Below are 23,895 nucleotides of genomic sequence, written 5' to 3'. Positions count from 1 at the left end.
CTCTTCGACACGGGTCTTACAAGGATCTTTTCAAACACCACTCCTACTCAGACAAGGGAAATAAAAGAAAAAATAAACAAGTGGGACTTCATCAGACTAAAGAGCTCCTACAAGGCAAAGGAAACCAGGATCAAATTGAAAAGACGAGCCACCAACTGGGAGAAAATATTTGCAAATAAGATATCCAACAAGGGGTTAATTTCCATAACATATAAAGAAGTCACACAACTGAACAACAAAAAAACAAACAACCCAATCGAAAAATGGGCTGAGGATATGAACAGACATTTTCCCAAAAAAGATATACAGATGGCCAATAGGCACATGAAAAGATGTTCAACATCACTAATCATTAAGGAAAGGCAAATGAAAACCAGACTAAGATATCACCTTACACCTGTTAGAATTGGTATAATCACCAAGACAAAAAAACAACAAATGTTGGAGAAGTTGTGGAGAAAAGGGAACCCTCATACACTGCTGGTGGGAAGGCAAACTGCGGCAGCTACTACAGAAAACAGTATGGAGATTTCTAAAAAAATTAAAAATAGGGGCTGGCCTGGTGGCTTCATGGTTAAGTTCACATACTCCGCTTTGGTGGCCTGGGGTTCACTGGTTTGGATCCTGGGTATGGACCTGCACACCACTCATCAAGCCATGCTGTGACAGCATCCCACATAGAAAGTAGAGGAAGACTGGCACAGATGTTAGCTCAGCAAGAGTCTTCCTCAAGCAAAAAGGGAAGATTGGCAACAGATGTTAGCTCAGGGCCAATCTTCCTCACCAAAAAAAAAAAAAAAAGTTAAAAATAGAAATACCATATGACCCAGCTACCCTACTACTGGGTATTTATCCAAAGAACTTGAAATCAACAATTCAAAGAGATTTATGCACCCCTATGTTCACTGCAGCATTATTCACAATAGCCAAGATGTGGAAGCAACCCAAGTGCCCGTGGACTGATGACTGGATAAAGATGTGGTGTAGATATACATATATATACACACACAATCAAATACTACTCAGTCATAAAAAGAAAGACAAAATCGACCCATTCACAACAACATGGATGGACCCTGAGGGTATTATGTTAAGTGAAAGAAGCCAGACAGAGACAGACAAACAGCATACGATTTCGCTCATATGTGGAAGATAAACACACAAAGTGAGCAGTTTAGTGGCTACCAGGGGAAGGGGACTGGGAGGTGGGGACAAGGGGTAAAGGGGCATATTTACATGGTGACTGACAATAATGTACAACTGAAACTTCACAATGTTATAAACTATTATGACCTCAATGAAAAATTAAAAAAATAAAAACCACAGAGAAAAACAGTATGAACGTAAGAAGATCATCTAAACTAAATCCATGTAAAAGTCACATGATTTAAACTACATCTTTCTGAAAAATAAAAGTAGTAAAGCTGCACTACATGCAGGAAACATCACCAATTATACATATTTTTGTTTGTTACATTTTAAGAAATCTCTAGAATAGCTCTGTCCAAAAGCACCCTCTGCGATGATAGAAACATTCTATCACTGTCATACAGTAGCTAGTAGCTACATATATAATGTGGCCAGTGCAACTGAAGAACTGAATTTAAAATTTTTATTCATTTTAATTTAAATTGCCACCCGTGACCAACAGTACACACTGGACACCATAGCTCCTGAGTTCCACATTTTTCCTTTTCTAGTACTTCATCTTTTTACATATTCTGTTATAAAACGGACTTCAAAGTCGATGGCCAAAGTTGCCAACTTAAAGAATGATTTGGGGGCATTTCACTGCCCTAAAAGATACCTTTATAACACCAACAGGAGACTGGCACTTACTGGTCTGATATCAATGTCACACATTCCGACACTCGTGGTGACAACATGACTGACCCCCAGCATCGTGTTTCCTGACAATCCCTACAGCAACATAGAAACAAGTGGTCACACAGAAGAACTGCAAGCAATAAAGCACAGCCAAAACATTTATTTGGTCTTATTTAGGTTTTATAATTACACAAGATCTTTACATACACAGGAAAAGCCAAACTAATCATGAAATGAGCTTTCATACCTTTACATTGGAAGGGTCGAATAATCCTTCAGGAATCTTTAGCCGTTCTGCCCCAAAGTCACAGTTGTAGCCATTGGGGAATTCATAATGAACAGTTGGCATCTGGGCGGCTACTCTGAAAACGTGTTAAACAACATTAAACAAGAGACAAAAACAATTCTCTTCAAACTTATAAACTACTAAGGAATCATCAATTTGTAAGAAAGCAGAGTGAGAATATCTTATTTCCTTTTAAAATCTTATTCAGTATTTCTTAACATAACTTTTTACCTTTAGACCAGTTAAACATATTCTACGATTTTTTTTAACAAATCAATCTTCCCCCATTTATGAAGTACACACGGTTTTTTAAAAGATTGGTATAAAGGTTTTAATGAGCTATTAAACTGTAAGTCTTGGAGACAAAATAAGAGAACATACTGTTCATCATAAGTTGAATCAGATACTTGAAGTACTGAAGCTTGAAAATCCTGGATAACACACTAGAGACAAAAAAATTTAAGAAACACAGTTAGAGATTTGTCTTTGCAATCTATACTTTGGTAACATTATCCTTAAAATACTTTTCTTAATGAAACGGGACCACGTTCCTGGATGGCTAAGTCATTTCAAGGGTATAAATCTACCCAGTAAGGACTCTGAGTATCAAGGAACCCAATTCTAAACATGTACATTACAAGCTAAATTTTTTTTTAAAAAAAGACTGGCACCTGAGCTAACGTCTGTTGCCAATCTTCTTCTTCTTTTTTTCTTTCTTCTTTTCCCCAAAGCCCCCCAGTACACAGCTGTATATTTTAGTTGTGGGTCCTTCTAGTTGTGGCATGTGGGACACCACCTCAGCATGGCCTAACGAGTGGTGCCATGTCCGCGCCCAGAATCTGAACCGATGAAACCCTGGGCCACCAAAGCGGAGCGTGTGAACCTAACCCCTCGGCCATGGGGCCGGCCCCAGAAGCTAAATTTTATAACATTTAAATTACAACAGTTATGGAACAACAATGAACTAAAAACAATTGGGGTCTCCTGTATCAAAGTCCTGCATGACAAAACCAGTTTCAGAACACCGTTTTGTCCTTAAACATAAGCTTAGGCTGAGAAGCAAGATTTCATTATCTGAATCTATACACACATCCATATACACTGCATCTCCTGTAACTTTTAATGACTGCACATAGTATAAAACAGTTTAAAAACCTGCTGTGAAATACATATGACCTCTGGGCTGCTAAGGAAAAATCTTGTCTAATATCTAGGCAAAATTATCAATCATCTTCACAATTCTTCTTTGTACCAAACACCCACAAAAAATCTTTACCTTTAGGTGCAAAAAAATGTCAGTTAGGATATATCCCGGCCATAGTGAATTATGGCTTTTATATCCTTTTACTGTTGGAAATGAATGCATATCTGTTGTGTCAGAAGTTACTTTACTAAATGCTACCCGTCAGTAAGTCATAGCTCAGAGATGGATTTTTAGGAAAGAGATCCTCTTGTTGGCTCCTTGCTATGAACAATAACTTTTATATGGCTGACTGATGTTAGGGAAGAGAACATAACTGAGTCATACTAGCAGAACTCTAAAGACTAAAACCATTTTCTTAGCCAAAAAACATATAGAATAGCATAAAGCTTGTTTTTACCCCCAAACCAAAGTTCTTTCCAGGTCTTACCAAAGTAATGCAAATGAGTATCTAGTAGTTATGTTAAGATACTTGTTTGGCAAGTATAAAAAGCACCCTTCCCCCCAAAAAGCTATTAACTTTGTTTGTAAAATATCATTAAAAATGTAAAGTTTGAAATACAAAGTGCTCATAATCTATTCAAAGACTTATGACATATAACACTTTCATCAAGAGAGTGAGGGTTACTCACATTACACATGTAATTGTGCCAGGACCTTGTAACCTGTGGCAACTTCTCTTTTCTTTTCCAGTTTGCTGGAGATCCTTCACGAACAGCTTCCTGAGTACCAAGATCATGAGGTAGGTTAACAGAGTTCACGGCATGAGGGTGGGGAGTTGGAAATAAATTCCAAAAAGAAAACTTAATCATCACTTACTTTTGATGCAATCATATATGGAGGAATCAGTTCTATATTCATTTCTTGGAAGAGTTCTCTGCACTGCATAGTAATAAAGTCTCCAGCAAGAGGGGATTTCACAATGCCTATGAAACAGATTAAACAAGGCTAAGAGAGCATTGAATCCAAACTCTTTGGGACAAATTTCCCCTGTGTATTCAGAGATGAGTAATTTTTTTCAAGGAGAATTAAGTGAACTATCCCTCAAAGTATGAATGAAGCCATGCATCAGTTTTAAATATAATTACACACTAAAGATTAAAAAAACACTCTTAAAAAAGACATTATTTGGAAACTGACATGCTTTGACAGTCTAAATCATTGCTTTATTTCATTATGTGTGTCCCCATGACAGCTAACATCTTCTCAGCGCACCCAGGTTAAATACATTTACCTTGCTGGAGGACATAGCCATCGTGAACTGGAATTGCAGTGGTGTGAGTGGCTCCACTGTCCAAAATAAGCCCAGTAGAACGACCATTAGCAAATCTAGTTTCAAGTATTAAGGAAAAGAAAGTTTCAAGGCTCCTAAAATAACATTTATTGTAAAGGGAAGGTTTTATTTAGGCTTTTTTAAACAAGTGCATTATGGCTTAAAGTATGTTAAGTAATGTAGAAATCAAAATTGGTATCAGATAATAACTCTGCCTAAAAACAAATGACAACAGGCAGGACTTCCAGAAGGGCGAGTGAGGAACTCAGGGAAACCTTTATCCTGGAGAGACATCTGTTAAGCCGGTCAAAATTAGCACAATCACTCAAAGTCTCCGGAGATAGGTCAAGGGGCTTACAACAGAGAAGCATTTAACACAATCCACGGAAGCTTGGTAAGAACAGCTGGAGGCTGTGGCATTTGAGCTAGGAATGAAAACCATTCTCACATCAGATTAAAGAAGAACCATTTCATCAGCTTGGCAGCTGACTGGCAGTTCCCATCTCCCTCAACTCAATGGGAAGAGCTATTCCAGGTATATTCAACAGCCAGTGAATACTGGCAGATCTCACTTTCCACAGTTCTGTACTGCAGAAGGCCTGTATCACGTGAACATCATAAACTCACATTGACGAGTAGAGCCATTCACTGGGTCATCAAATACTTGCTGAGCATCTGTAATGTGCCTAGTGACGAGTCTTAATAAAGGAGGGAAGAGGAAAGGCAGGTCTGGCACTAGCATTCCCTAAGTACAGAAGACACAGAAAGGTGAACCAGAATTGTGTCAGCCCTGAAGGATAGCCCATCAAGTGAAGCAGAGATCAGTAGAGCTGTACAAAGAACAGCTCAGGACGCCCTGGGGGATGTAAAGGAGAGACCACCTAGGCAACCTCTGGGCAACCCAGGTGTAAGCGGGCGAGGGGGACACGGGAGAGTAGGAACATGTGGAAAGTCAGGGAAGTGCAAGCGGAGCCTGAAAGAAGAATGAAGGAAAGAATGCGGACGGTGATTCTGGTTTAGAGCAGACTGGCAATCAACAAAGATTATGAGAGCTCGAGTGTGAAGAACAGGCAAGGCAAGAGGAAGGGCTGCAGCAACCCCGCAAACAGCTTGCACCTAATGCAGGGGCAGCGGACAGAGAGGCCTTGATGACCGACTCAAGGGTTAAAGAGAACGATTTCTGTTCTGGGCAACTGGGAGTAAGATGATACGCAGAAGGAGGAATAAACTCCTTCTCATAGAAGGAAGAGAAGATAAATTCAGTTTTGGACATGAGTTTAAAGTGCTTAAAGAGACAACTAATAGAAAAAGTTCTAGTAGGCAGTTGGACGTGGGCCTGGAGCTCACAAGAAAGATGTGGCATACAGATACAGATTTGGACTTTGTCAGTGTATAACTGGTATCTGAAGCCAGGGAAATGTTAACCCAGAAAGAGAGATGTCAAGAGAGATGAAGTGCTAAGGGCAGGAAACCAAGGAATGGGTAGGGATGCTCAGAGGGAAGAAGACTGAGAAGAAATGGCCAGAAGGACAGGTTAGGGATCTACTGCTGCTACTACTGGTACTCTACTGACCTCCAGTCAACTGTACATATCAACATTAATTTTACCTCTATTAGCACAAAGTGATACCAGACTAAAAAGTGGCATAAAGGTATGTGAAACCTCCTATAGATAGCAATGATAAAACCTGGACAAATCATTTAAAATGACCATTTTAAGATACTAGAAAGTGTTCAAAAGGAGTCAAAATTCAGCCAAAATTTATTCTCGTAAAACTGCAACTAGAAGCGGTAAGAAGCACAAGTTCGTAGCTTCCGTGCCGGAAAGTGCTCCCCAGCTCCACAGCGATCGCTGAGGAAAGCAGTGGTCGAAAACTGCAACTTCCCGACCTTGAGTGAACAAAGGAAGGAGTTCAGGGCTGGACAGTTAAGTTGGAAGAAACCCTGGAAGTAAGAGAACCACAGCAGAGGTGAAACTCAAATCTAAGTATAAAATCTACTCAGATCTCTGGCTAACCTCTAAACTGTTCAAGTGCAGGACTTCAAGGGGCCCAACATGAGTGCAGAGAGAACAGAGAGTAATCCACTCATGAAAAACAGAGATGCACCAGTGAGTTCTGTAATTTTGCTGCCTTCCTAACTGAATGCATTCTCCAACAGAATGCAGCTCGGACAGCAGACAGCTGAAGCGTTCTTTACTAGCTTGAGGCGCAGAGCCTGAGGCTGGCAGATAGGAGAACCCAGCTGTCAAGTAAGTCAGATAAAACAATGCTACTCTTCTAATACTTTTGTCTTGGAAAATATAGCTACCTTTTGTTAGTAGTTTTAACATTAATGGGTCTGTTTTTGTTATCTCTAAAGGAACTAACAAGTAAATGTTAAAAGAATTCTTCTCTTTAATTTCACAAACAATAATATTGATAGATATAACCCACATAAACAAAAGCTCTTTGGAGTCCTCAGTAATTTTCACAAGTGTAAAGGAGTACTGAGGCCATAATTGAGAAGTCAAAACAAATTTTAGAGGAATACTAAGACGTCATTTTGCTTTCACTGTCATTCTCTCACGAGTGTACAGGGAAGTTTTCCAGAGGCCATGTCATGTGTGATACACAATAGCCTGAATGCAAAAGCCAGACACAAGAATCCAATTTCTGCTATGAAGTCCGACATTAAAGAGATTTGAAAAAATGGAAAACGATGCCACTCTTCTATTAATTTTTTGGTTTTGGAAAACACAGCTACTTTTCATTAAAATATTTTATTTATATTAACATGTAATTGATTTATTATTAATTTACTTAATAATAAGCAAATATAATTTTTAACCTTGCTTTAATTTCTTTTTACTTTTTAAAAATTGGCACCTGAGCTAACAACTGTTGCCAATCTTCTTTTTTCTTCTGCTTTTTCTTCCCAAATCCCCCCAGTACACAGTTGCATTTTTTTTTTATTTTTAGTTGTGGGTCCTTCTAGTTGTGGTATGTGGGACACCTCCTCAGCATGGCCTGATGAGTGGTGCCATGTCCGCGCCCAGGATCCAAACCACTGAAACCCAGGGCCATGGAACCAGAGCGTGCAAACTTAACCACTCGGCCACGGGGCCGGCCCTTGTTTTAATTTCTAATGTGGTAAATACTGCCAGATATAATCCACATAAATAAAAGCTCTGGGTATAGAAACCTTGAGAGCCGCTGGGCTAGAACAACATAAAAGTCAGCAAAATTCAGAAATGTGGGAAATTCTACAAGACAAACAATCTACTTCCCTTAACAAATAAATTACAAGAGAAAAAAAGGTGGGGGGAGTTGAATATACAGATCAAAAGAGACACATCAAACAAATACAACATATGACCTTTGTTGTTTGCGTGGTAATTCAAATATGCTAAATGGTTTACAAAAAAGAAGAAATTGTGGGTACATCTTTTTTTTGTAGAGACACACGCTAAAGTTTCTATGGATAAAACTATATAACGTCTGGGATTTGCTTCAAAATTATGGTGGGAATGGGACATTATAACTAATACACCTGAGCTATGTGTTGAAAATTGCTGAACCGGGGTGACAGACACAAGGAGGTTCAATGTAATATTCTACCTTCTTCTGTGTTAGAAATTTTCTATAACAGAAAGTTATAAAATAAAACAATGCCCAATTCTGTTTACACACTCCTTGTAAGGAAGCAGCCAACCTGACCTAGGTTCAAATCCAGGACTGCCATTTTCAAATTGTGGACTTGGACCAGTTTGCTTACGTTGACTCTGTTTCTTGACAGGGTTATGATGAAAATTAAATGAGAATGCACACACTAAGCCTGTTAGTGCTTTCCATCCTCTATGCAAAAACCTGCAATGGTTCTCTACAGTCTAAAGTTTAAATTTTTAAAATCTAACATGCGAGGCCTCTATAGTCTGACCTAAACCTATTTTTACAACTCCTTCTGAAGTCGAACATAAATCTTCACCTATGAACTAAGTCACTGAAATGAACACTTACACTTCCCACCTCCACACTCTTGCTGCAGTGATCTCTAAGACACAGCACTACAGACGGTGTCAGCTTACAGTTACCCCAGTGATTCTCATAGACATATATACTTAAATATTACGGCAATCCAGGGAGCTACACACGATAAATGAGGAAAAAGTGAAGCTCAGGTTTAAAGTGACTTTACCTAAGTCAAGATCACACAGTTGGTAAGCGCTGCAACTTCAACTTTAAATATAGGGCTCCTTCCCCCACATGATACAACTAAACTCTATTTTCTTTATAAAGTTTGTCAGGCTACCACATCTCCCTGCTCAACTACCACAACTGCGAAACAAGAAGTTCAGATTAATCGTGTACTTCTACGTGACTTTTACCAACGTTATTCTGAAGTACTATTTAAATGTTATTTAGCTTTTAACAAGATTACATTACAAATTCTTTGAGATCAGGACACAATATTTCCTTGTCTGCCCCCTAATATGCTTGCACTAAATATGCGGTCATTAAATCTTAAATGAATTTATAGCCAATTTCCACTTTTCTATGGTATTGGAGGAGAAGACAGAGATGGCAACCTCTGAACTGGCTTAAACACTGCCTTCTATTTACATTCCCCCTGTAAAAACAAAATTTTTAAAAACCCTGTTAAAAGCAGGATTTGAGTGTTTCTTTCCTATTTCCCTCTCACATCTTCTGGTATCTCAGTCCCAGTAAGAAATACTAAAAGACAGATAGCTAAAAAGCAAGAGATAAAAAGCCCCAAACTTCTGAACAAGCAAGAATTGGCTGCTGTCTTCCTACTCGGGGCGTCACCTTTAGTGGCACCACATTTACTACTGAGGAAAAGCTGAGTGTCACTTTCAAGGATACGCGGTCAAGACTGCAGTTTTGCAAAGGAAGAACGCAGGGATGTTGTAGTGCTCAAACATTAACTCCGTCAGTTTCTCTCTCTTTGCTCTCGTATTCCACTAGAGAAGAGGGCAAAAGAAATGGGAGTTATGTATCGGTTAAAAACTAAAATGTTGATTACCTCAAGATTCATACAGCACTATACTAACAACAATGTAAAACATAAAAAACAGCATAAAATACCCTGGAAGACAATCTTCATAATATTTATTTCTATTTATTTGTAAATAAATTTAACAAATAAGTTAAATATAAAAATTTATTACTTAAGTAAAACTGCTGCTATAAATTCTAGAAATTACAGACTTTTCAAAGTATAGGGAAATCAAGATTCTTATAAACATAAAGTATTATTAAATCTTAACAGTGAATCCAGTAATCAAAATCCTAAATATGAATGTTAAACCACCAAATTCTCCCACTTACAGTTGGTACTTATAAAAGAAACTAGAGGTTAGAAACAACAAAGAAATATTGATAATTGATAATCTTTATGGTAGCCTCCCAGATCCTTCTGACTCTGTACCCAGCGTACTTCAGAGGAGAATCTGGTGTAGTAATTTCTAGCCCTAGTTAAACATTTGACTTCTCCCCTGGAGGCTGAGTATAAAAGCAGATATACATTGCCCTTGGGGCATAAGGGACAATTCACAAACAAAAGTGGGAAGCAGCCCAAGGAAATCAAATGTTAAATAAACCCCTGGAAAAAATAAATAACCACCAGAACCCATTAGGGTGCTTTGTTATTGTTCTTTGAATATTTTAATTACTGAAATAACAAGTTATAACAGTATTTAAAAATTAATCCCTGTTTCCCTAATTTTCAAAATTCAAAACACGAATTTCTATGCCTCTTTAAAGAAAAAGAAAACATTCTTCAAATGAGTTTAAAACCTAGAGAAACTTCGAAAAAGCGTCTTTGTCTCACCGGTGCTTCTGACATGAGAACAGGATGCAGGCTGGCTTCTGACTTGACATGCATTTTGTAGGTATGATCCAAAATAGCCTGGAAACTATCCCAGTCTTCAACTAGAATATAAGATCAGCACCTTGAAAACAATGCTCAGTTGAAGATGAACACAGCATCTTTTGAGAGACTGTTTCCATGATCTAGCATTAATACTTTAATATACAGAACCTACTTATTTTACAGATCTTCTTCATAAAGGAGTATTTATGTAGATGTCATCTATGTCTTCTAGACATAGAACCTCCTTTTGGTTCCTCCAGCCCCAACATTATCACAAGCCCTACACCTGTCCCAAATGTAACCAATGTATCTATAGACCTAAAATACCAAATAAATATTATTCAGTAAGTACTTATTAGAGGCCCAATAAGCAAAAGAATGGTAAGGGGAAATAGAAAAGAATTGTATGATCTAGACTGGACATTCAAAAAGCTTACAATCTACCTAAAAAAAGGAGATTAAAAGACACACAAAAAAAAATGCAGAGACTATTTCTTCAATTTGGCTTCCACCTAAACATTCCACTGAAACCGCTCACCAAAGTTAATGACCTTCTAACAGGCAAGTCCAGTGGATACTCACATTTGTAATCTCATTGACCTCTCTAAATTATCTGACACTACTGACTACTCAAGAGTCTACAAACTTTTTCTGCCACAGTCCAAAGGAGAAATGTCATTACTTGTACAACACACTTCCACAGACCTATCAGGATTTTTGTTTTAGTCAATGGACTTCTTTGGTAGTTTCATTGTCTCTCTCTCTCCCCTTTCTAGTTTAAATCTCAATGTCACAGCTGTGAACAATGAGAATCACTGGACTTCTACCCTTCCAGAACTACTACTTCTCTTAGCCTTCTCCTGAATTTTCTCCTACAACCTAACTGTTCCTTCTCATTCTCCTTCATGGGTACCTCTTCTGTTTTGGTTGAACACAGAACAAGGTTTCACAAGGAACCCATCCTCAACCCTCTTCTCATATTCCACATTCTTTCTGGGTAACATAATGCAACTCCGTGTCTTAAAATCTTTCTCACCCACTGTCTGGATCAGCACCTATGTAAAACACTTTAGACCCAATAACAAACCCATTTACTTGCTGTGCAGAAAAGGGTTATCATAGTAGGGCTGAGAAAGGCCTGCTTGCAAGGCTGACACTTGGCTGCCATCTGGGAACTTGACTGGTAAACAGTTGCCTACATTGATACAAAACTCTCCCTAAAGGTTAAGAGCAGCTCACTGTGCCTAAATTGTTTGTACAGACTCCCGTCTCTCCTTCTGGGAGTCGGGGATTTTGGTACATGCACAGGGTACCCACTCAGAGACTGGGGGTATTGAGTCTCTAATGAGTTCTGCTAGTAGAGGACACACGTGTTGTTACAACTTGTTGCTGGAGGAATTAAGCACGTCCTGCCTGACTCCACTGTGAGCAGCCTCTTGGAAGTTCGCACTGGTTTCCTCTGGACTTCACTCCATGCTCCTTCTTTTCCTCTGTCGATTTTGCTTTGTATCCTTCCAGCACAATAAATCTTAGCCAGGAGTACAATTATCTGCTGAGTCCTAGTGAATAACCAAACCTGAGAGTGATCTTGGCTATTACCAATACACTTGCCTTTCAAGACCATAAAACTTGCTCCTTTCCCTTCTATTCCTAACTCCATGCATGGTACCCTCTAGTCAGTCACCCCAATCTAAAATCTAGGAAACTTTCTCAACTCTTTTCTTTCCACCCCTTCAATCACTTAGTCCCACTAGTCTCCTGGATATCTCTGAGAGCCACCTCAGGATCTCTGCAATCAGTGCTAAATTTGAACCCTCTTCATTTCTCTTCCGGACTCTCAGCTTCCTGTCACTACTATCTTCCTCCAATCTGGGCTACATATTGCTGTTAGGATCATCTTTCCAGCTGGCAAACATAAGCATTTCCCATCTCTGTTTAAATCCCTTTGGGGTTACCTTTCAGCTGCCAGCTTAATATACCCCTGGCATGGTTTATAAGCCCTTTTTTTTTGCTGAGGAAGATTCGCCCCGAGCTAACATCTGTTGCCAATCTTCCTCTTTTTGTATGTGAGCTGCCGCCACAGAATGGCCACTGACAGACGAGTGGTGTAGGTCTATACCTAAGAATGAACCCAGGCCAGTGAAGCAGAGTGTGCCAAACTTAACCACTAGGCCACCGGGGCTGGCCCTACAAGCCCTTTTAAATGATTGCTCTCTGCCTACCTGTCCTGCAACTGGCCCTCCTTCACCCAGTGTGACAGCCATGACACAACTGATGACATTTCTAAACATATAAGTTTCTTCCACAACTCCATCTCTTCACACATGCTAGTTGCTCTGTTCACCCAGCCTTGTAGTCAGGCTAATTCTTATTTATTGATCAAGATTCAGTACAAAAGTTACCTCTTTTGTGAAGACCACCACTGACCCCCAATGACAGAGTTAAATACTTCTCCTCTCTAATCCCACTGCTTATGAAACATAACTATATTATAGCACTTATCCCACGTATTTGTATATATACATCTATCTCCCCTACCTATGAGTTTCTTGAGGAAAAGGAACATGTTTTACGCATCTTTCTATTCTCAGTGCCTGGAACATCAGTTTGCTGAATAAAAACAAACAAAAAACAGCTGATGTTCAACTTATAAGAAGCCATTGCTTTATAGTTAAAATTTACCATGCACACTCTATATTTATAATCAAATCCATAGAAAAAAACATCGTACCCATTCCATTTTTTAGTGGTGAAATGGCCTCAGTATTCTCCCTCGGAACACGCAGAGCATTGGTATCTATGTAATAGGTGGGGCCACCTTGTTTGCCTTTATCACCATCTATTTCCATCAATGTGCTTCCATCATCTCTTTCTACCACCATACCAATAGCTGTTGGGAAATCCACCTGTAAGAGTCAAAACCATGGGATACAAGTTTTTATCAAGGAGTCCTCTTTTTCCAGCTCATGTCTTTTATTATATTTGAGTCAGAATTTCTGCATGAATTTAATTCTATGCGAATGGCCCTTGCCTATCCAATTAACTCTTAACATTCCACTTACCTTGGGACAGTCCTCACCAGCATAACCAGCTCTCACAGTATAGGATCCAATGTCAAAAACAAGGGCTCCAACTTCATCTGAAAAGATGAAAGGATAATTAACACTAACAACTTACAAGTATCACATGACAATTAAAGAGTACTTACTGTGCTTAAAATGAGAACATATGTGAAAGCTCTTATAAAAATTAAAACAAGCATTACACTCATATTATTACTAGTTTGAATCTAATTTTAAATACACCTTAAAGATTCATTTAATTAAAATATAAAAGTCCTACATTGTATGTCAGTAGAGGTTCAATCAGGAAAGAGATAGTACACTAAAAGTGGGTAGTGTGACAAGAGTTTACCTATTAACTGGCCTATTTACAAAGATATAAGCACAATATAGGAAAACCAGAAAGGACCTTAGTACTAATAACAACAGAGATCTGTTGCCACCCTTAGAACTGAAGACACACAGAGAGGGAACTATTACCAAAACCCAGAGAGCTGTGTTGGGAGGGCCACCTGACAGGAGCTGTGACCTTTAGTTGAGGGATGCAATCCATTACATTGGCAAAAATTACTAAGTCTGAGAAGACCAAGTGTTGTCAAAGATGTAGGGAAAGAGGAGCTCTTACACATTTGCTAGTAAAAGCTGTAAACTGGTACAACCACTATGAGCAATTGAGTCATATCTACCAAAGTTGAAAATGTGCATACATAGAAATTACACTTATATCTTCTCTAGAGAAACTCTCTCACATATCATAAGGAGATACGTATAAGAATGTTCACTAGATATGTAACTTTGGGTGATTTACTAAGCTTTCTGTCTCAGTTTCCTCACATGTAAAATATGCATAATAATGCTTCCTATCTCACAGGATGCTATAATGATTAAATGCATTAAATGCTTTAATCTACGTAAGCACTTAGAATAGTACCTGGCACATAATAAGCACAATAAATAGTAGCTGAGTACCTGGCACATAATAAGCACAATAAATAGTAGCTGCCATTATAATTCTCATCATCACACTGTCTGCCACAGGAAAAGGTAGAGGTAATCTAATGGTCTCTCAGTAGGGAAAGTAATAAACTACAGTTCATTCATATAGTGAAATATTATATAGTAGTTAAAATGAATGGTCTAGACCTACATGTATCAACACAGATAAATCTCAGGAGAATGATTACTTTCAAAAGTTGTTCATAAAAAAAAATTTACACACACACACACACTTAGTAAAAATATAAAAATATGCAAGATGGGGCTGGCGCAGTGGCACAGCGGTTAAGTGCGCACATTCTGCTTCGGCGGCCCAGGGTTCACTGGTTCAGATCCCGGGTGCGGACATGGCCCCACTTGGCATGTGCCAGTTTGGATCCTGGATGTGGACATGGCACTGCTTGACAAGCCATGCTGTGGTAGGCGTCCCACATATAAAGCAGAGGAAGATGGGCAGGGACGTTAGCTCAGGGCCAGTCTTCCTCAGCAAAAAGAGGAGGATTGGTGGTAGATGTTAGCTCAGGGCTAATCTTCCTCAAAAAAAAAAAAAAAAATGGCCATGAAAACCAGAGCATTGTCTGATACAGCAACAGAAGGTGAGAGGACGGTGCAAAAAGACCAGGCACGGTTCCACTCTACCATACACAGGGTCGCTAGGAGTGAGAATCACCTTGACTGTACTAACAAAAACAGCATGTAACTCAAATACAAATAGGAAGTAAAGTATACCAAGGAACATAAATTAGAAAACTTTAACACTCTGATTAATCAGAATGCTGGGTAAAAATATCCTAACTAAAGGAATTAACCAAAATTTTCAACTCCTGTTCTCAAGGATCATTTTTTGCCCTGCAACAGGGCTCTTAACCTTTTCCGTGTCACGGACCCCTTTGATAATGTTTTAGGATGAAGTGTTTCCTCACAAATTCATCTGTTGAAGTCTGAGCCCCTAGTACCTTAGAATGGGACTGTATTTGGACATAAGGTCTTTAAAGATGTGATTAAATTAAAATGAGGGCACTGGGGTGGGCCCTAATCCAATCTGACTGGTGTCCTTACAGGAAGAGGAAATTTGGACACAAATATGTACAGAAGGAAGACTATGTGAAGACACAGGGAGAAGACTATCATTACAAGCCCAGGAGAAAGGCCTCCAGAGAAATAACCCTGCCAGCACCCTGATCTCAGACTTCCAGCCTGCAGAATTATGAGAAAATTAATTCCTGCTGTTGAAGCCACCCAGTCTGTGGTACTCTGATATGGGAGTCCTAGCAAACTAATACAGACAGCTTAGGAAATTTATGAATCCCTTCTCAGAATGTTTTAAAATAGATTACAGGGGCCAGCCCAGTGGTGCAGCAGTTAAGTTCACACGTTCTGCTTTGTCGGCCCCAGGTTCACGGTTCAGATCCCAGGCACGGACCCACGCACTGCTTGTCAACCCACGCTGTGGCAGGCATCCCACATATAAAGTAGAGGAAGATGGAGCACAGATATTAACTTAGGGCCAATCTTCCTCAGCAAGAAGAGGACTGGTGGCAGACGTTAGCTCAGGGCTAATCACGCTCAAAAAAAAAAAAAAGATTATAAAAGAAACTAATTATAATATAGTTCTATCCCTGGACTCCTTGGGGAGGCCAATGACCCCATGTTAGGAGCCCCTCCCCTTCCTTAAGTAATCCGCTACCCTCCTACAGCCTCAGCTTCTACCTAAATACTAATAACTCCAATCTCAAATCTCCCTCTTACGCCCTCACCTTCGTCTAGAGCCATAGCTTGAAGTTCTTACCGCACACCAATTCCACCTGATGTCCACTGGGTACCTGAAATCAACATATGCGAAGCACTGTCTTCTTTTCCCCATCCCGTCTAACCTAATCTCAGCAGTGCTTATTTCAGTTAGTGGCCCGTCATCAGAGGCAAAAACCTGAGACTTGCGAGCGCCTTCATATTTCATACCGCTCATCAAGTTCTGCCAAATATTTCTGCTAAATATCTCTCAAGTCCCTTCCTCTTAAATATCATTGCCACTGCCTTGACTCAAGCTCTCATGTCAACAGGGAACCACTCCAATTCCATACAGGTACAGTGCTTCCACCTCTTCCTCTCAATCCACCTTTCAAACTGCTGCACTGTGATTTTTCAAAATTGTAACTCTGAACATTTTGGTACGTAAATCCTTCAGTGAAAAGGGAGAACCATTTGGTGGTTTCTCATCATCCATAAGATAAAATTCAAATCATTCTACCCAGTTGAGATTCAGGGCCTAGCATAATCTGACAGGAGTCTCACTTCCCACCTGTACATCCTCGTATCTCAGTAGTATGCTGTCGCCTAAAAACACCATGTACTCTCACTCAGCTAACCCGTGCATACGCTGTCCCTCTCCACTCCTCTCCCACCATCGCCATGACCTCTCCTGTACAGTCCCTCAACTCCCCAATACCGAGTTCATAACTTTCTTGTCTGTGCTACCTTTGTACCTTCTATATAGTCATTACTAAACTTACTTCATTGAATTAGTTACCCCTTCTCATCAACAGAAAATGATATAAACTAGAAGGTGCACCACTATCTCACGCATCACTAGAAAAATACATGCTGCCAATTAAACTCTACCATGCCACCAAAATGAAGCATTATTCCAACTTCAGCTCTTTAAATGTGGGAAAAAAATGTACAACTAAAAATAAATGAAACATGGTGTCTATTTACTTGACGGACTCACCTACAAGACTGCAAACTTGAAGGCAGAGGCTATAGCTGGCACAGAATCATCACTCAGAATTGTTTTTGTGGAACAAAAATCTAGCAAATCAGTTATTTTCCTGTCTTATGGTAAACTAGACATAGCAGAATTTTAATTTGAGAAAGGGGGCCAGCCCAGTGGCACAGCGGTTAAGTTCATATGTTCCTCTTTGGCGGCCCGGGCTTTGCTGGTTCAGATCCTGGGTGTGGACCTATGCCCCGCTTGTCAAGCCATGCTGTGGCGGGCATCCCACATTTAAAGTAGAGGAAGATGGGCACGGATGTTAGCTCAGGGCCAGTCTTCCTCAGCAAAAAGAGGAGGGTTGGCAACAGATGTTAGCTCAGGGCTAATCTTCCTCAAAAAAAAAAATTTTTGAGTAAGACTCTCGATTCTTAGAATTTTGCATCTGCTCATTATCCTTTTTTCAAGGACAGGAGGTAAGTCTATTTCCCATAACTTGTTTTGTTAAAAAACCAAGCACCAATGAACCCAAAGGAGAATTGCAAAGGAAGATAAAAGGCTTAATATCACAACCACAGAGGTCTGGATCTTTAAAAACTAGGATGCAACTTCTAAGGGGTAAAAATCCTCAAAGATTGGATCCTTTTCTACTAAAAATGCTGTTTTCACTTTTTTGAGGATTTTGATATTTTCCCCCAGAGTAAATGGCTTCCAAGTTTAGGGGTGATGTGATTTTTCTGGGAAAACACAAAGAAATGGTAGCAATTTTCTAACCTGGTCTTAAAACATTCCAATGTGACACTGAAGGCTAATGACTTTGGGAGGAGATGGAAAGGCTGTTGTATTTTTTTGTTTGGACGAGGGTGCCCCAACTCATGGAGAAGACGATTCTGAGAAATTCTTAAGGTTAGGGATTTGGGAGGGGGATGCAGGAGTGATGAAACCAACAATATCAAAGTTGGATTGGTAGTATACCTGTTTATTTTTACCATGCAAAGGAGTTTGAAGTAAAAAAATACCATGAAAGATCACCACAGGAGCACTGAGTAGGCACAGAAACCAGTTAGAAAGTATGGAAATCTGGATGAATTATGCATCAGACCTAAAGCTAAAGATCAGTGTCAGAGCTAGTCGGAAATAATTATTGGAACAAGACAGCCATAAATTTTAAAATCAAAACTACAAAGACCTTTTTAATAAGTAAGTTAAAAATACAGTTTACTAAATTAATTACACAAAATTCAGGTGGGAGGTTTGGTTGCCTTTCACAGTAAACCCTCAGGGAAATGTGACCCACTTAAATACTGGCCACGCAGTGGAAGCTCAAACACAAAATCATACACTTACCTTTGTGAGTTTTAAATACTTTATACGTGAAACAGGCTTTAAGATATATTCCTCTACATAAGCAAATGAGAAACAGGATGTTTATTCTGAATACCTAAATCATACATGAATATGCTGTGGTTATATACTTGAAACATGACTTATGGAAAAACAAAAAAAAAATTTTTAATGGGAAAGGGTTTTACTGAAATGCCTTTTAATCATCCCAGCGATTCTTACTCCCCATTTACTAGAAAGTTAGAGAACTTTGGGCTGGTTACTCAATCTTTTCTATAACTCACTTTCTTCTTCAATAATATGGGGATAGTACCATCTCCTGTGGTTGTTATGGATTGAGTCAATGTACCTATTAAAGGCAATGCATGAAAAACCTCTGGAACAGTTCTTGGTGTACAGTATGCAATCAATAAATGTTAGCTGCCGGCATTATTCACACCCATTTCTACCTTAGCCATGTTAAACAAGGCCTTGTAAGGAAATACTCAATAGACAGCCTCTAGGTCCTTGGATCTGGGAATCTGAAGGTCAAAAGAGAGTCAACAGCCTGCATGAGGCACAGGGACACAGATCCAGTTTCTGTGAGGATTTCATCCTCAGATGGGGAAGAGGTAAACCATGAAGATCCAGTAAGCTTTCTCCAAAGTACATACAAGTGGGAAACTAGTGGCTCACATTTGGGAAATCAAAACCAAGAACATTAAGGGGGAAGGAGAAGGCAAGCGTCAGCATATCACCTCAGAAGAGACTCAAGCTACACTCCAAAAACTACTAAGAACTTTAAAAACTTTATTTTTATCTCCTACCTATAAAATGTCATCCTCTTCGAAACAGTATCCTTACTAGACACAGTAACAAAAGCAACATTTTGGATTTGTCTCCTTGTTCTCTAACTCATCAAACAAAACACAAAACACGAATCATATACATCGGTGCTTCATCTAAGCATCTTGCAAAACTGGAGGCTCTGATTCAACAGATTTAGAGGGGGGCTTGAGAGTCTGCATTTCTGAAGAGCTCGCAGGTGATGCTGACACTGCTGATTCGTGGACCAAGATTATCTCATTTAGCCTTCACAACCATGCGTTTGGCTAGGAACTATCATTCCGCCAACGAGGAGCCTGAAGTTGGGAAAAGTTAAGTAACTTCCCCAAGGCCAAAGCGCTAAATAAATGGTGAGGCTGGTATTACAACCAGGTCTGGGTAACTCCCAGGCCCGTGGTAATCTGTCGATTACACCACAGCCTATCCAAGGAAAGCATCCTTAAATGACATGCGTTCCTAAATTAATCCCGAACAGACCCGCCCCCCCGTAACTCTGGAGAACCCACAGTCAACAAACAGGCAGGAGTTCCTGAGAGGTGCGAGGCGGCAGGAGCGCCAGGCGCGGACGGAGAGGAGGCTGCGTCCGGGGTGGCCGCCACTCCTCCAATCAGTTCCACTTCCCGCGCTCGCTTTACCGTCTACGGGCCGCTGCGGAAACCCTCCGTCCACGCTTGCAAACTGCTGGGACCTCCCAACTTTAAACACGCGCGCGCGCACACGCCGGCTCAGCCGAGTGATGGAGACACGGGGAGAGCCGCGACCCAGGGGCCGGTCACTCCAGCCCGAGCTCGGCGAGCTGGCTCCTGGATGGAGCCGCCCGCCCAGCCCCGAGGCCGGCGCGCAGCCCCCAAAACCCTGCTCCTCCGGGGGGTCCGAGGCTGGACGGGGCCGCAGGGGGCGGCGACTCCGGGCGCCCGAGGCGCTCGCCGAGCCGGGTGGGCTCCGGGGGCGGGCGGAGCGCGGGGCGGGGATGGGGCGGGGAGGCCGGGGTCCCGAGAGGGGGAGACCGGAAGGGGCCGCCGGGGAGGGGAGGGCTGGGGGCGGCGGTTACAAACCCTACACGCTCAAAAGGCGCGCTCTCTCGTCCGGCCGCACACTCACCTCCCCCGTACACCCCGCCGCTCATGGCTGCTCTCGGCGCACTCCTACGCTAAAGGCTACCGGGCGAAGCGACTGCAACGGCCGCGACAGCGGGTCCAGAGAAACGCTAGCCCCCGACCCCCTTAACTTCCACCGCCACCCCCCTCCGGCAACAAAGCAGCGTCCACACGCCCCGGAGCGCAGTCACACTTGCTGTCTCCGCTTATCAGCCAATCACGAGAGGCTCGGCCACACTTCAGCCAATCAGAACGAGGCTATGCTTCATTCCTGCCGCGGCACAGCCAGTTTAACCAATCGAAGGCAGTCATGGGGGCGGGGAGAGGGGAAAGCGACGGAAGGAGGGAAGGAGTTGGGTTGCGGAACTGGAGGGGGCGGAGCTTCCCTAGTGGGCGGGAGGGTGGGGCGGAGGGAGGGGGAAAGGGAGGAGGCAGGCTAGGGGGAAAGCGTCGGGGGGCGGGTCCAAGGGTGCGGCTGGGCGCCCAGAAGAGGTGGGAATCGGGCAGAGGAAGGTGAACCTCTCCAAAATTGAGAGAAACTGCGTCCACACAGTGATGCCTGGTTTTGGATTGCGGTGAATGCAGAATTTGGGGTTTTTTTTTTTTTTTTCAGAAAAAGTGTTTTCAACTTTTATGTTGAAAAAATAAAATGTGCTCCACTTTGGGCTATGGGGAATCAGTAAATCAAACTGATTGGATCCTGTAATTTTTAAAATGGTTGTTAATAATTAAAAGAAGAAAAAGGTATACTACCTCAACTAAATTTAGGTAGCACTTTAAAAATTATTTTTAAAACTGTCATCAATTTCTTTTATCCTGTGAGACAGATATAAAGCAATGTAATCAATCCTCATCCAAGCGAGTACCTAATCCTAAATACATCTCCAGTCTTTCTGCTGCTCTTAGCCCTGTTTCTCCCAGCCTGGTCCACATCATCGTTGTCTGTCCCCTAGAGTACTGCAACTGTCTTGTTGCTTTGCCTCTTGGCCAGCTGCAGGCAGCTTGATCTATAAAAACGCCCAAATCTGATCATGTCACTCCAAGTCAAACCCTTAAGATCAGTTGCACATCCTTGTAGTTGATAGCAGTTCCTAAATGGTTTGTCTAGAGGCTGGACATACTGTTTATGTTCCTCTTAATCTTAGGAACAGTTCAATAAAGCCCCCTCAGTCTCAGTGCCAGCAGCGGGGCAGAGAATGGTAATAGGGTGGGCAACAAGGCTAGTGAGAAAACCCCATTCATTTAACAATATAATCTCAGTATATCTGATCATTTAGGAAACCCCCATAAACCCAAAGAGATAATGCAGAGGTCAACAAACTAGGGCCCCAGGGCCAAATCCAACCACCTTCTGTTTTTCTATGGCCTATGAGCTAAGAATGGTTATTCTATTTTTAACTGGTTTTAAAGAATTTTTTTTAAAGATTAGCCCTGAGCTAACATCTACCACCAATCCTCCTGTTTTTGTGGAGGAAGATGGGCCCTGAGCTAATATCTGTACCCATCTTCTTCTGTTTTATATATGTGGGATGCCTGCCATAGCATGGCTTGGTAAGTGGTGCATAGGTCCTCGCCTGGGATCTGAACAGGCGAACCCCAGCCACTAAAGCAGAACATGTGAACTTAACCGCTGTGCCACCAGGTGGGCCCCTTCAAGAATATTTTTAAGGATAATATTTTGTAACGTGAAAATTATATGAAGTGCACATTTCAGTGACTAAGTTTTATTGGAACACAGCCAAGCTTATTAATTTATGGCTGCTGTTGCTCTGTAAGCACAGAGTTGAGTAGTTATGACAGAGACCATGTGGCACGCAAAGCTGCAGAACACACTTACTGTTGGTCCCCTTACAGAAAGCGTTCACCTACCCTGAGATGATGCATGTAACACATCTAGCACAGTGCACTGAGTATTCTGTGCTAACTGTTGCCCCCGTAATTATAGCTTTCACTGTAGATATGTATCAAAACCCCAAAATATTTCTATTTCCACTCTGTGGAAATATGTTATGTTGTGTTTAATAAAGCTGATGAGTTATAAAATATGCTATACTTTGGTAATAATTAAATTTTGGAGAGATGCTATTTGTATTTATAATACACAGTAATCCATTTAAATCAATTTGCCATTTAAATGCATAGTAATTCATATATACTAACTTAAATATATTTTATGTATTTTTAAAATTTTTTTATTTTTTGAGGGAGATTAGCCCTGAGCTAACATCTGCTGCCAATCCTCAATCCTCTTTTTGCTGAGGAAGACTGGCCCTGAGCTAGCATCCGTGCCGATCTTCCTCTGCTTTATATGTGGAACGCCTACCACAGCATGGCTTGACAAGCAGTGCCATGTCCGCACCCAGGATCCTAACCAGCGAACCCTGGGCCAGCGAAGCGGAATGTGCACACTTAACTGATGCGCCACCAGGCCAGCCCAGATTTGATGTATTAATATCTCCCATCAATACTATCTCCAATATCTCCCATGCATGTAGAAATAAGACATATTTGGATTGAAAAAGAGTAAAATATTTGTCCCACTAGTTCAGAGTTCATCAGAAAACAAAACAGTTCAATGGGGTTAATGAGGACCACACCCCCAGCCTTCAAGAAGGCCTGAGATGCTTTGACCGTCTCCTACCACAGAGACCACAGTGGAGTGCAGGGAATCTTCGGTCTGACAGCACAAAGAAGACAGCTTGAGAAGAATACTGGAAAGTCATTCTTAGATGTTTTTGCCTAAAGTAAGGGTTTTGCTTCATTTGATCATTTGGAAATATGTTAGAAACAGATCATTCATTCATTTGTAATTTCAGGTCAGCTTGTTCTCTTGATGTGTCATTAAACACATTGCTTTATTTATTAATAAACCATTGAAATCAACTTCAAATGAAATGAATTTCAGAGCCTGTCTGATATGTCAGGATTAATCACATGTTAGTGCAGATAAAAGAGCACACTTAAGCCTTTCATAAATGTCAATCAGCAAAAAAAATGTAATAGGGCGCTGGGGTCATTGACCCTAAAGTATTGAATTGCTGGAGGAAGAGACTGTTGAGAAAGGAAACCTATTCAGCATTCTACGAGAACAATGTGGGGGATTGCGCATCCTCAGTGATGTTTCCTTTGAGGTAGGACTTATATTGTGGCAGCTTGTTTTCTTCCATTCTTCATATTTAGGAAAACTGGTAGAAAATACATTAAAAGAAAAATACGAATCTACTTTACAAAATATAAAATATCTGAGCGTTGGTGGGGTTTCTTTGCATTAATATTCCTTCTCTGTAACCTAACATGTTTTCTCCAAAGTCTTGTCTCATTTTTAGCTCATTAACATAAAGCCTACATTAATGCTACTGATAGCTAGTCAGATTTTAAAAAAACAACCCAAGGTTATTGCCTA

The 23,895-nt window shown here is 40.8% G+C and overlaps 1 protein-coding gene across 3 annotated transcripts in view; it reads right to left on the bottom strand.

Annotated features, from left to right (window-relative positions):
* Nucleotides 1–20,733, bottom strand: part of ACTL6A (actin like 6A) — a 32,279-nt gene extending 11,546 nt beyond the window's left edge. Inside the window, exons 1-11 of one of the 3 annotated variants that reach the window (XM_023623341.2) lie at nt 20,497–20,733; nt 13,521–13,597; nt 13,190–13,364; nt 10,417–10,517; nt 9,450–9,547; nt 4,549–4,643; nt 4,134–4,240; nt 3,947–4,036; nt 2,495–2,556; nt 2,075–2,189; nt 1,840–1,920 (exon numbers count right to left, since the gene is read on the bottom strand). In XM_023623341.2, the coding sequence (XP_023479109.1) occupies nt 1,840–1,920; nt 2,075–2,189; nt 2,495–2,556; nt 3,947–4,036; nt 4,134–4,240; nt 4,549–4,643; nt 9,450–9,547; nt 10,417–10,517; nt 13,190–13,364; nt 13,521–13,597; nt 20,497–20,521 (1,026 nt within the window). In that variant the 5' untranslated portion in view covers nt 20,522–20,733. Of the gene's footprint in view, nt 1–1,839; nt 1,921–2,074; nt 2,190–2,494; nt 2,557–3,946; nt 4,037–4,133; nt 4,241–4,548; nt 4,644–9,449; nt 9,548–10,416; nt 10,518–13,189; nt 13,365–13,520; nt 13,598–19,901; nt 20,393–20,496 lie in introns of those variants that run through there. The other 2 variants (XM_014732763.3, XM_001496284.7) reach the window with 2 other exon arrangements.
* Between the last annotated feature and the right edge of the window lie 3,162 nt (nt 20,734–23,895).

Source organism: Equus caballus, chromosome 19, assembly GCF_041296265.1.
Source record: "Equus caballus isolate H_3958 breed thoroughbred chromosome 19, TB-T2T, whole genome shotgun sequence".
Classification (NCBI taxonomy): Eukaryota; Metazoa; Chordata; class Mammalia; order Perissodactyla; family Equidae; genus Equus; species Equus caballus.
Note: the sequence above shows the minus strand (reverse complement) of the source record. Positions and strands in the feature narration are given on the sequence as shown.